The 14,127-nt window shown below is 32.4% G+C and overlaps 2 protein-coding genes across 3 annotated transcripts; one reads left to right on the top strand and one right to left on the bottom strand.

Moving 5' to 3' along the window:
• Positions 1 to 2,578: 2,578 nt before the first annotated feature.
• Positions 2,579 to 5,206, top strand: LOC139896832 (F-box protein SKIP28). The gene is made up of 2 exons (XM_071879474.1): positions 2,579 to 2,987; positions 4,641 to 5,206. Exons 1-2 carry the CDS (start codon positions 2,691 to 2,693, stop codon positions 5,148 to 5,150), a joined length of 807 nt encoding a protein of 268 aa, XP_071735575.1. The 5' UTR covers positions 2,579 to 2,690; the 3' UTR covers positions 5,151 to 5,206.
• An 819-nt stretch (positions 5,207 to 6,025) lies between these two features.
• On the bottom strand, positions 6,026 to 10,595 carry LOC139896831 (protein TIFY 7-like). 2 transcript variants are annotated; one of them, XM_071879472.1, is made up of 7 exons: positions 10,431 to 10,595; positions 7,603 to 7,641; positions 7,431 to 7,474; positions 7,173 to 7,271; positions 6,919 to 7,090; positions 6,490 to 6,547; positions 6,026 to 6,371 (listed from the first exon to the last, which is right to left on the bottom strand). In XM_071879472.1, exons 1-7 carry the CDS (start codon positions 10,480 to 10,482, stop codon positions 6,272 to 6,274), a joined length of 564 nt encoding a protein of 187 aa, XP_071735573.1. In that variant the 5' UTR covers positions 10,483 to 10,595; the 3' UTR covers positions 6,026 to 6,271. The 2 variants fall into 2 exon arrangements, with proteins under 2 accessions (XP_071735573.1, XP_071735574.1); XM_071879473.1 differs by lacking the exon at positions 7,603 to 7,641.
• Positions 10,596 to 14,127: the final 3,532 nt, after the last annotated feature.

The following is a 14,127-nucleotide window of genomic DNA, read 5'->3' as shown; positions in this document are numbered from 1 at the left end:
AGTGTAACCCAAGGTTTTAATATTTTGTTATCAATTATACCAAGTGTCCTTGTACATAATTTCACCCCTGTTTTAATTATTCTAGTGGCTATTAATCCATTCCCGTGTCCGGTTAAATGAACGATTATTCATACATATAAATACCCCGCCCATCGTGTCCGATCGAGTGTATATGGTAATTTATAGGGACGCCCAATTGTAAATCTTTATATTAACATTAACAAACTATCATTTAGTTAAACAAATATAAAGCCCATTAATAGCCCATAGTCTAATTTCCACAAGTGTCGTTCTTTTGTCCAAACCCCAATTATGGTACAAAGCCCAATTACCCAATTTTAGTAATTAGCCCAACATCATGATTACTTCGTTTTAAATAAGCATAATAATAACTTAGCTACGAGACATTAATGTAAAAAAGTTGAACATAACTTACAATGATTAAAAATAGCGTAGCGTTACACGGACAGAATTTCGACTTACTCCCTTACAATATTCGCTAACATATCCTTATTATTAGGATTAAAATTAAAATTAAAATTAAAATATAAATTATATATATATATATTTTACGTATATATGAGAGAAGAGAAAGATAGATTTTGTGGTGCACCAAAGCTCGATTTTTATAGGCATGTGGGCTGGAACTGGGGCTCATGCGATCGCATGGATTTATGCCTTCCAGGCCATGCGATCGCATGGCCAGCTGGGGAGGCTCATATTTGGTTGTTTTCTTCTGCCGACGGTTTTATAATATAATATAATATATATATTAATTATAAGAATTAATTATATATTATATTATATTTATGTGCATAGTTGACTTGTAATTTTTAGTCCGTTGCGTCGAGCGTTGAGAGTTGACTCTGGTCCCGGTTCCGGATTTTCGAACGTCCTTGCGTACAATTTAATATCTTGTACTTTGCGTTTTGAATCTTGTACTCTTGTAATTTCGAGACGTTTCTTATCAATAATTGGAACCTCTTGGATTGTATTTTGTACTTTTGAGCTTTTTGGTCGTTTGCGTCTTCAATTTGTCGAATCTGTCTTTTGTCTTCACCTTTTATTATTTAAACGAATATCACTTGTAAATAGAACAATTGCAACTAAAAGCTTGTCTTTCTTGAGGAATAATGCCATGAAATATATGTTCATTTTTAGCATTATCAGTTTACAAATTGAACATATGCCTAATGGTTTACTTGTACATCAAACAACATATACTGAAAAGATTTTAAAACGTTTTAATATGGACAATGCAAAACCATTAAGTACTCCTATGGTTGTTAGATCACTTAATGTTGACACTGATCCATTTCGTCCCTGTGAAGATCATGAAGATATCCTAGGACCAGAAGTACCATATCTTAGTGCAATTGGAGCTCTTATGTATCTTACAAATTGTACAAGACCTGACATTTCTTTTGCAGTTAATTTGTTGGCAAGGTTCAGCTCAACTCCTACCAAAAGACACTGGAATGGGATCAAACACATATTTCGATACCTTCGAGGAACTACTGATTTAGGATTATTTTATTCTAACGAATCGAAACAAGATTTGGTTGGTTATGCAGATGCAGGTTATTTATCTGATCCACATAAAGCTAAATCTCAAAATGGATATGTATTCCTAAATGGAGGTACCGCAATATCATGGTTCTTAAAAACAAACACTTGTTGCAACATCATCAAATCATGCCGAAGTGATTGCATTACATGAAGCTACTCGGGAATGTTTTTGGTTGAGATCAATGACACAACTCATTACTGATTCTTGTGGACTAGAACGCGATAAAAGTCCAACAACTATCTATGAAGATAATGTAGCTTGCATAACACAGATGAAAGAAGGGTATATCAAAAGTGACCGAACAAAACACATACCTCCTAGATTCTTCTCATACACTCAAAATCTCATTAAGGACAATCAGATTGAAATGAGATATGTTCAGTCCAGCAAAAACTCTGCTGACCTTTTCACCAAAGCACTTCCAACTGCTATTTTCAGAACACACATTCATAATATTGGCATGAGGCATGTTCAGAAGATGTAACAAATCAGGCGTTGCCTACTTGAAGGGGAGTCAACTCTATGCTGCACTCTTTTTCCCTTAGCTAAAGTTTTATCCCAATGGGTTTTCTTTAGCAAGGTTTTTAACGAGGCAGTACTAGTTATTCTCTAATAAAATTGTCATCCAAGGGGGAGTGTTATAAAAGTTAAATTGGATGTTAATTTTATTATTATTATAGATATTGTATAGTAGATTTTTTGAGTATAAATATGTGTGTTATGAGTTTATAAAATATACACTAAAATATATTCTCTCATATTCTCTCTATATACTTATTAGTCTACAGTCAAGAACTAGGCCACTAAAGGTAGTTATAAGCCTACTGAATTATAACAAAATGATCCTTTTGTCAATTGATATTATTACTTCAAATTCTAGCTATTTTACCAATTATGTACAAATAGAAGGTTAAATTCGACATATTAAAAAACTCAAAGGTCTCATAGTCAAAATTTTGAACTTTATATCAAACCTATACCATATGTTATTGTTATCTTGGGAAACTCTAAACCATAAACAACCATTCAAATTTGTTAGGCAATTTTTTTAGCTACGGATATTAAGCCTTAACATGAAACAAAACACATACAATTATACTTGAATCAAGAAGTATCATACATGGGACAACCTCATGAATCATTGTACCTTGTGTTACCTTATCTTCCACTTTTTGAGCTTCTTGCCATGGCTCAAGTATGTAGATCCTTCAAAGAAACTTTACATGATGATATATTGCCTTGGTTGAACATCGTAGTGGACGAGAATCATCGAAAATCAAGGGTTACAGATGAAATACTTATGAAGATTACTTCCAAGTCTATGGGCAGGCTTACTAGTTTGGTTCTTATTAATTGTGTCAAGATTACGGATTATGGACTTCAAAACGTCATAGCAAATAATCCTGGAATTAACAAGGTATATTTGATCATTTCATGATCTTGAATTTTGATTTAATCTACCACCTTCAAGGGTGTTTTGTTATAAACAAGTAAAACAAATAAGGTTTTTTTTTTATTTCAAATTATCCGGTGTAGAACCACCGAGCTTTGGTTGGAGGGTATGAGGTACTCGAAAAAGAATCCCGTGACTCGGGTTCGAGTCTCACCGGAGGTTTTACCTCTTCTGAAAAAGAATATCGTATTTCGGGTTTAGATTGACGGGTTTCCTCTAACAGGAATTGTGAATAGGAACAGGTGGGTGGTCTACGACATCGCGTTTGGACCCCGTGACTAGGGATGGCAATGGATACCCGATCTAGTGGATATCCATCCGATCCACCCGATTATTCGTGGATATGGACGATCTAAATGGATATGGATATGGATGTGGATGAAAAAATTTCATCCATGGATGAACCCGCTTTCACCCGAAATAACTAAATATATAAATTTATCACTCAAATTAGCATCATTTATGTAGTGATATTTCATTAATTATATTCATATTCATCTTTCTTTATATTTTCTCTAAAAATATAACTTTATTCTTATATTTTGATTTTTAAATAATCAAATGTATTTATCGTACTTTGGTGGTTCAAATGTGATTTCATGTAACTAAAAGTAAGCAACTTACATGCCGATATTTTTACACGTTTAATAGGTTATCTATTGAATATTTGTTATATAGATTAGTAAAATGTGACTTTCGATCGCATAAACTATTAAAAATATTACTTTTGATCGTATATAGTGAACCACCGCTTATAATTGTTAAAAATAAAATAAATTTAAACGGATATGGATAATTATCCATTAACCCGCTTCACCCGACGGATATGAATATGGATGGATGAAAAGTAAAAAAATAAATGGATATGAATATGGATACGGCATCACCCGATCCATATCCGATCCATTGCCATCCCTACCCGTGACTACTAACATGTTGGCCTAAAAGAAATTACCAAGTGAAAAAGAGTTAATTTTTTTTAAATGTAAGTGCCATAACTAGATTATCTCGTGATTGTTTTAGACATATTTTTTCCTGACCACCCAACATAAGTTGTTAATGGAAGTAATTTTACTTAGATATACGCGATCTAACTAAATTATGAAGTGGTCAATTTTGACCCCTTTCCACGACCATCCCAAGATAAGCGGTTAGTGAGAATCAAAACTCCAACCACTATGCTGTCGTGGGAGGTTTAATTCAATATAATTTTTGGATTTCCTAGTACTTTTGTGATTAAAAAAATCAACAAGTAGATTTTTAATTTAGTTATATGTGTATGCGTATGTATGTATCTTTAATTTAACAAAGCAAGGATAATCTAACGGGTCCTGACATCCTTACAAGAATCTTAGGTTATACTTTTTCTTTCCAGATATCAGAATAGGAAAATAACAAGTTTACTTTTTTTATTCTTTAACGGCGGTTAGGCGTCGCTAACGGAAGTCCGAACGCGAAATCGGAATCATAATATACAGTAGTATAAACAGTAGTTCAAGTTACTTTTAGTTTCAATTTGGCAGTAACATTCAAACCTTTACATTTAAAAAAAAAAAAAAAGTTACGGAGTATGTTAGAATATTCCCCTGTTTTAACATAATTGTTAATGTTTTTTAGCTGCATGTACCACACTGCACAGCTTTAACTCCCGAAGGGATTATCAAAGCGGTAACAACTTTAAATCAACACAACGTCACATTAAGAACACTAAAGATAAATGGGATCATCAACATCACGAAAGAACACCTTCAAACGCTACACTCATTGTTACAATCGAACAATTGTTCTTCCATAGATGTCGGAATTTGTCCAAAATGTGATGAAGTGAGAATGGTTTACGATTGCCCGTTAGAAACATGCGAGAGAAAGAGAACAACAGGTAGTTGTAAAGGGTGCAAGTTTTGTGTTTTGAGATGTGAAGAATGCAGAAAATGTGTCGAGTTTGGTGATGAAGATAATGAAGCAGCTTGTGAAGATACTTTGTGTGAAGATTGTTGGATTCGGTTACCGAAATGCAGTTTTTGTAACAAACCTTATTGTAACAAACATACTAATAAGCAATGTGTTGTCCCTGGATCCTCTGGTTTTGTATGTGACGTGTGTCACTCGAAAATCGATGAAATTTGAATATTAATCAGATTTATGTATGTATTTTGGGTAAATATGTAATATGTAATTTGAAATTTGAATGATAGAAGTCGCAATAATCAAATAATCAGTTTATAAACGCAAACTCATTATACTTAACCATATTGAGCACATCAAGAATATTGAATGATAAATGAAATTAACATCATGGCAAAATGGAGTGGTCGGGTGGGTTGGGTAACGGGTCAAAATAGGCTGGCTCGGGTTGGGCTGACCTAGAACAACTTACTTGTTCAGAGTAAATAATTTTAATTTTCAATAGGTATATCAGCTGACAACGTATGAACAGTAAGGGGTAATTTAGTAAATGCACACCACTACTAGTTAGTTAATATTGCATCAAAGTAGAAAATACTCCGTATATGTTTTCAACAGTAGTCTGATTTAGTGAGTAAGAGAATTTGGGAGGTTCTATACTTAAATAGTTAAAAAGAGTGCACTTTGGGTGACTTTCGACCCGTTAACATGTTAAAAATACATAACAGAATGTGATTTAGCTTTAATTGGGCTGCCTTTGAAATATGTATAAAAGGAGGATGCTTATAAAAAGAGGTGTCAATCTGGACCCATTAGCTTTATTGAGTCAATTCAGGCTATGTTTTATTTCTGAACAGTGTTAAAATGAAAAAAAAAAAAATTTAGTTCAAAATGAAGCAGGTTGAAAGTCATCCACAGTAAATTCTTGATGCAGTTAAATGATTAAATTAACACTTAGGAGCCGAGTATTAACATATTACATACTGATTTAACCAAGTTAAACGCGTAAGAGTATTAACATACTGAAATCTTAATGCTAAATATTTAATGTAATATGGGGTAACACTAACACTAACACTATATAGCAACATTTCCTTGATATATATAAGTTGAAAAACAACTTAAGTTTTAAATTATATATATATATATATTACATACATTATAACAAATATACTTTAGGAATCTTAGACTAGTATATAATGTAGATAATTGTTGTTTCGAAACATCTGATAACATCTCTTTCTATCAGAATTGAAATTAAACCGATGAACCTGTAGAACTTAAAAAACTTCTAATATAATCGATCTGTCACATAAAATTCCCATTAGTATAACGTATTAACGTTACTTCTTTTCATCTTTGTTGGGTGCGCTGGTTGAACTAGGTTTGGTGTTGGAGTCCGATGAGCTCTTACTTACATTGTAAGGAGCGGATGCCATCACTCTGTTAAAGGACGGTAAAAAAAAAAAATTGTCATTGTATTTTCTGATATTTGACTTTAAAGTCAAACAATTAGTCAAGATCAAAAGATATTCCAAACAAGAACTTCAGACTGTGATACCTTTCCCTGCGTTTCTCAAGAAAACGAGCCAAAGATGCTCCACGCATTTGAGGAACAGCTGCATCAAAACAAAGTGCTTTTTCATGCAAAATAGGCGGGTCGGATGACTGGTCAAAACAAGTACTCCAATATTTTACTATTTGTGTTGAAATGGGTCGGGTGACAGTTCACAGCAAGTAATATTTTGTTTTGGGGGTTGTTGTGGGTTTTTTGGGGGGGGGGGGGGGGGGGGGGGGGGGGTTGAAATGGATTGGGTGACAGGTCAAAACAAGTAATATTTTGTTTGGGGGATTGAAATGGGTCGGGTGACAGGTAATAACAAATACAGTAATTTTTTTTTATTATTATTTTTTTTTTTTTGTGTTGAAATGGGTCGGGTGACAGGTTAAAACAAGTTTGCTGTTGTGTCATCAGATCATGTCAACATACCTGACTGCATCACCGGTCGAAACGAGCTCGTCACTTTTGGCGCATCTGTAGCCGTCGTTGAGGTGCCAGTTGATGGACCCGGGTTCATTGGCTGGGTCATGTAAACCCCGTCTCCGGCTGGAGTCCTCGGTGGAGTTGGTCCATTTCCGGCTAATAACATTATAGCCTGAGCCTAAATAGACAATAACAAAATTAAAGCACTTTTTTACACTTTTGAACCAAGCATAAAACATAAAAATTAAAAGTGATTGAACCTTCTCAGGGGACATATTGTCGTAGACATTCACCATACCACCGTAAAATATGGTTAATTGAACCGGACCACGTGGTTCATTGCTACCGCCGATACTTTTCTATACATCGAAACCATTTTACATCGATCAAGACAGTTGATATAATGAAACTCAACAAACAGGGGTCAAAATGCGGGTAAACAGATAAAAATTTATGTTAAGAGTATTTTTACTCAGATGTACGCAGCCTAAATGGGGTCATAAGGGGTAAAAATGAACCTGATTTTCCCCAGAGTTTCGATTGTTGAGGGCTTTATAACCATCTGTAGCAGCAGATACAAATACAAAAGTACATGATAAGATATTAGTTTTAACAAGATGAAGTGTTTGATCTTCATACGTACTAACAAACTTTAAGTATTTAAAACAAGATTTAAGCATAGATTTTTACTTGACAAAGACCACTGATATGCAGAGCTCTTCGATAACACTACACAATCCAAAATTATAGGAAACATTGAATTAGATCGAACAAAGTCAAACTAATTGTGCTTGGATTGTCAAGATTTAACCATTATGATCCATATCTCAAAGTGGGACCAAGCTACTGTACTAAAAGTTTCAATCTTTCTTTCCATTATTAAGGTTGAAGGTTGATAAATTGTAAATTTTTGAGTCTCAACATCGTACTCACTGGCGATTCTAGAATTACATATCAATGGGGTCCCGAATTTTTTTCCAGTACTAATTATATTTGAATAATATTTTGTTCGTCGTTTACCTTAAAAAAAACTACAAATTCAACAAATATATGGGGTCCGAGTAGTTAAATTTAATGGTGTTCTACACAATTTAAAAGAAAACTATAAATTTGAAAAATATATGAGGTCCTGCAGTTAAATTTAGTGGTGTCCTATACAATTTAAAGGGTATTTTCTACTAAAAAAATTCAAACTAGTGGTGTCCCGTGACCCCACGGACGTGCAAGTAGAGTCGCCCCTGCTCACATGTAACAAAGTAGGAACAAGACGATACTAACAATTTTGTCACATGTCAATTAAAGAAATATTAGAAAATAAAATCTGAAAACTTCAAACATTATTAATGGAGTAACAAATAACCTACTATATGATATGAGATATGATCTCTTTAAGGCTACTTTTAATGGTGATGGTGTAATGGGATTTTTTTCGAGTATAGTGGTGATGTGTGAAAAAAAGTTTATAGTGGTGATTGAGTGATGAAATGTAATGGAGAGTAAGTCCCACAGCACCCTAGTATATAATCTGATGGAAGAAAAGTTTATGTGTTCGGGCGGCTTGATTATCCGAGGTTTTACTTTTATGGGGGAGCCAATATGCTCGTTCATAGGAGAGTTTCTTCGCTTACCAAAAAAAAAAAAAGTTTATGTGTCAAATGTGATGAAAAAAAATTTATAGTGGTGATTGAGTGATGAAATGTAATGGAGACTGGAGAGTAGGTCCCATTGCACCCTTTTATTGTTATGACTGGTTCATATTTTGTTCCTTGAAATACAATTGGTTGAATGCTTTCTCAGGTCATTTTTTCATCCTGTGATGGAAACCATCACACCGAGGAGCTTTTTCTCCATAGTGGCGTGATGGTGGTGTTAAGTGACAAGTTTACGCCGATCGCATTGTGTTAATTGTGGTCTAACAAAATAAATGTTGACTAGAATAAATTCTATAAGTAAAAAGGTAAAGAAAACAAAATTATACTCCTAAATTTTTCATTTTACAAAGGTAGTCTATCACTACTAAATTTATACGGTCCACACACAAAAAAGAAAAATACAGGAATTAAGTAAATAATTGGCCAGCGACATTAAAGCAGAACAACAATTACAATACGGAATTTATACGAAAAACGTTTTGCACAATTCGGTTTCAGATTCAGACAAATCTATTTTGGTCAAAGTGGGGTTACTCAAAAAGTTAAAAAGAACAGATTCTACATTACAACCACAAGATTGAGAATGTGAATCTACAGAAATTTAAAAAAAATAATAAAAAATAAAAAAAATTGAGAATTGGTTTATACAAACTATGACAATACTCAATTCCAAAAAACGACTTTCTTCTTTTGTTTAGCATGTTCCTATCAAAAAAATTGTACAGGACTTTCATTTAGACCATTTCCAACTGTGACGATGATATCACGGGCAGTTTGGTCAAAAATGTACAATCTGACTATGAGTTGACAATTACCTGATTGGAAATGAAGTGAGAAAAAATAAACTAATTATAAAACATATATATTTATTAAATTAGAAATATCATTGATTGGTTAAAAAGCAAACTGACGATTTTTTTTGCGTTGGTAGTGCGACTGACGCCCAAAACTGACATCCCGTTAGGGTCCGTCAGCTTTCGTCAGTTAAGAAGTCCATGACGATGGGTTAAAACAGGTCTTACAAACATAATAATAATAATGATTCTTAAATTTAAATTTAAATTGCTAAAAACTAAAAGGTTCAAATTTAAGTCAACAAAACTCATTCCAATCTACAAAAATAAGTGACCGTGTAAAATACAAGCACAATTTGACATATAAATCTTAAAAAACACTAATCAGTATAATTATATGGGTTGTCTAGTTGTAACTTATATGCTCGCATAAGTTAGAATTTAATAAGGTTAATATAAAATTTCATAAATATTTGATTGTATATATAATCAATTAGAGAATTAGAGAATTTATAATCAATATATAACTTAAAAGTAATTAAAGAGTTTATTAAATGAATATCTTAATTTATCTTAATCTTTGAGTGGACATAAAGATTCTTAATTTATGCCTTAAGTAAAGTTGTGAGACTCTAATTAAGTCAAAAGTTGATTCAGCAAAATGTTCACAAACTTATAACGCGCATTCAAAATAATTTAAAATTAAAATCCCATAATCATACTTTTTGCCAGAAAAAAAAAGCTTCAAAATATTATATATGTAAGTACCAACTACGGGGTAATACTGTAATAAATAGTTACTGTATCTCATAGCTTAATGTTTGATATTACAAATAAACATAAATTAATCATATCACCACCATACCAACTACGGGGTAATACTGTAATAAATAGTTACTGTATCTCATAGCTTAATGTTTGATATTACAAATAAACATAAATTAATCATATCACCACCAGTCCACCATGCTACTATTTAACTTATCATCATGCAATATATTTATGTACGTATGTGTAATTTCAATAATATCGTATGTACAAAATAAATAATGAGTTACAACTGAAACTTTACCTGCTTCTATTGCTTCTTCTTTAGAATTCAAACCCATGAAATCTCTCTCCATTATGCAGCTCAAGTATCCAGAAATTTACAGTATATGATAATATGAAGAAGATGTAAACAAATTTAAAAATATCTCGAATCTCGAAATTTGATTAAAGGATTTTCAGAAAGAGAAATATTTTCAAGTGAAGAGTGAGAGAAAGGTATGGACTTTTTAATCACGGCCTCACGGGGTTTCTTTCTCTGTAGAAAACAAAAAGATCACAACCGTTGAATTCATTTACTCCCTCGTTTTAAATAAGATTCCTAACACGTTTTGCTTGATGTTTTTTTAATACTTTTTGTTTTTTTTATTATTAACATTTAATTTAATTATTATTATTATTATTATCATATTAATTTAGCTAACTCCTATGTGAAGATAGCGGAAATCATGACTCACAGTCGCCGTCTTACCGACTATTATTTACTGATTTTTTTTTTTTTTTCGAATAACAAAAAGTAAAATTATAGTAGAATAGAAAATCTGGTTTGTTTTTACTTTTTAAAAAAAAAAAAAAACAAAAATCAAACTCACCCACCGATCCAATACTAACACGGATACGAAATATCCAAAGCAGGACTCGAACCCTTAATTTCAAAGTTGTAAGAGTAATCTCGATACCGCCAAACATTTGCTCTTTGGTATTTGATTTGTTATAATTTTATCATACCCAATCTTAAGACTATTTGTAGTGGTTGGGGGCGTGAGTTGCTTTTTGGACTTTTTTGATGATTATGACGTGTGGGCTGTTTTTGTGGAGTAGTGGTTGTGTGGGTTGAGAGTATTGTGATGATGTGTTAAAATATAATTGGGTTAAGTATTAAAATGATATAAAATAATATTTTAAATGAAAGGAAAATTACAAAAATTGCAACCACTCCGTTGCTGGATCCGTTGCCAGGCCACAGCCAAGTCCCTTTTTTCTTTCAACCCCGCACCATTAGCCCATTATGTCCCGTTGCTCGTGCCACGTACACCATAAACGCCGTGGCCACGTACCGATACAAACTGTCTAAGTGCACATGATTGAAAGGTTTCAACAATCTTTGCAATTGTTATTGATTTAGACCCTAGCTTATTCCTTTTAACGTTGAACCAAGATGTAATGATATATCAATATGGGTGTTGATATTTTCAACATTAAGATCGGTAGATTCATCTTTGTACATTGACGGATTACTTCGTATAATGTAGAACATATCAATATATAAAGATTATGAACTATCAAATTTTTTTTGAAAGATAAAGTATTTGAAATCACTCACGCACACACTTTTAGGCCTATCAATTTAAAGTGGGTTTATCATTAGGTAATATTATTTTTTTTTATTTTTTTACAGCGACTGGGATCACCCGAGGGGAATTAAACAACCTGTTGCGGTCATTTCCCGTTTCGACTATGCCGATGCAGCGATAATAACCCCACCCCCATCACTGCCTGGAAGAAAACCTTGAAACTAATCCAAGGGCACGGCCAAGTAAAACCCCATCCCCTTTAATCCCCCACCACCCCCACCACCCCCAAACGATATGGGAAAGATGTCATGCATGAGTGGATACTTCATGTGTGATAGCCCGTAAATTTTCGGCAAAATTTAAACAAAAATCTTTATATGATTTCATTTAACCTCGACTAATTCCGACGATTCACGAACAATTATTTGTAAATAATTACGCATTAATTTGATATATTAATATTATTATTATTAATATCCTTTTTAAACAAGATATCAATAATTAATATCTTTATTATCAGTATTGTTATTATGAATAAAAAAAAATATTGACAAATATTCTTGAAAAAGTAGTAAATCAATTTGTTTATTTTAAAAAAAATATATATAAAAAAAATCCTTAAAATAAATGATTTTTTTAATAAAATAAATAAATAAATAAATAAATTACTTTTTAATTAAAAATTATAATGGAAAACTACTTTTATTATTTTATTTTGTGCATTATCCCATGACCTAACATTTAATACTTTTGAATTTTAAAATCCCATTAAAAATTAAAATATTTCTTTTTCTTTTAATTATTTTATTCTTTTTACCTAATTTTTTCAAGTATAAATACCCCTCATTTCTTATTCAAACTCACACCAAAATTTCTCTCATTCTCTCTTTGAAGAATTACTACTATAAGTATTCTTTTCTTACTTTTTACTTTTTACTTTTTTACTTTTTACTATTTACTTCGGTTTATTATTTTTTACCAAAACTTGTAAATAATATTATAAATTATATGCAATTAAAATTAAAATAAATAACATGTTATAATTAGTAATATATGTTACTAAAAATTATAAAAGTATTTTTATGAATTAATATATAGGAGTTATAATTAAAATCGAATTAATGAATATATATGTATATACGCACCTAAAGTGAAGGTTATAATTAAAGATAGCGTACAAAGACTACAAACATTATCGCTACTTGTGGCCTAGGGTGATCCTTGTTACCATTATGGGATGCTTGTGGATCTCGAATGCCAAGACTTAGATTCTGGTCAAGAGATCCTGGGCCGCTTGGTAACAATAGATCATTCGAGTGACTTGCATGTTAGCGACGAAGTTTGGGCGAGATTGTACAACATCTTTGTTAAGAATTATAACCCGAACATTCTTAAACTAGAAGCTTACTATAAGTGGAAGTTTTTCATAAATAGTAGGTTTCCAAAAATAGAAACTTTTGAGAAATAGGAACTTTTCTCGAAAACCGTCACTGTCAATATAGTTGCTATATTAATAAACATACTTTATGTCAAGTTAGACATTAACTAATCAAACGTTATACCTCAAGGTTGATATCCAGATCACTTACTTGCTTTACTTTCCTTCTTGCGTGGAATACTTCAACTGCTATTTAATGTGAGTTTTCATAGCTCCCTTTTTATCTATATTTTTGGGCTGAGAATACATGCGCAACTTTTATAACTGTTTTATACGTTAGACACAAGTACCAACTATTAAACTGTGATATGTTGGGCTATGACCAGCAAGTCCCCAACCGACAAGTATAAACGATAACTTGTTACGGGGCAAACTTGAAAGTCTAGTCTAAATATCAGTACCAACTATTAAACTATGCTATACCCGGCTATGTCCGACTAAGTCCCTACAGTGATATTTTTAATTGCTGCGGCATTCTTAATTATTGGGGATAGGCCTATCGGGAGTAACGTCCCCGATACATTTGACTAAGTCTTTGTATTACTTAATAATGAAATTAAACGACAAGGACAAAACAACTTGTCACGGGGCAAACAACGTTTAGTCTAAATATCACGCACTGGCATAACTTTTTGATCCTGCGGGAGATCAACTTGACTGGATCTGAGTGATCTACTTATGAGAACAAATCTTGTGGTCTAACACTATTACTGAAATCATTATTTATGACAAACCTATGAACTCACTCAACCTCGTGTTGACTTTTTTAAGTATGTTTATTCTCAGGTACTTAAATATTGCTTCCGCTGTATATCTACTGCTTTGATAATGATTGCTTGCTATGCTTGGAGTCTTCATTACATATCATATCAATTAAAGACATATTTATCTTCCGCTACAAAACTCAACAAAACGTCTCATGTAGAGTCGTTCTCGTTTATACAACTGTGATTTGATATAATTAGTCACAAATACCCCAGGCCCTATTT

Source organism: Rutidosis leptorrhynchoides, chromosome 3 (assembly GCF_046630445.1).
Source record: "Rutidosis leptorrhynchoides isolate AG116_Rl617_1_P2 chromosome 3, CSIRO_AGI_Rlap_v1, whole genome shotgun sequence".
NCBI classification, from domain to species: domain Eukaryota; kingdom Viridiplantae; phylum Streptophyta; class Magnoliopsida; order Asterales; family Asteraceae; genus Rutidosis; species Rutidosis leptorrhynchoides.
The sequence above is the reverse complement of the archived record's forward strand: the minus strand, read 5'-3'. Positions and strand labels throughout refer to the sequence as shown.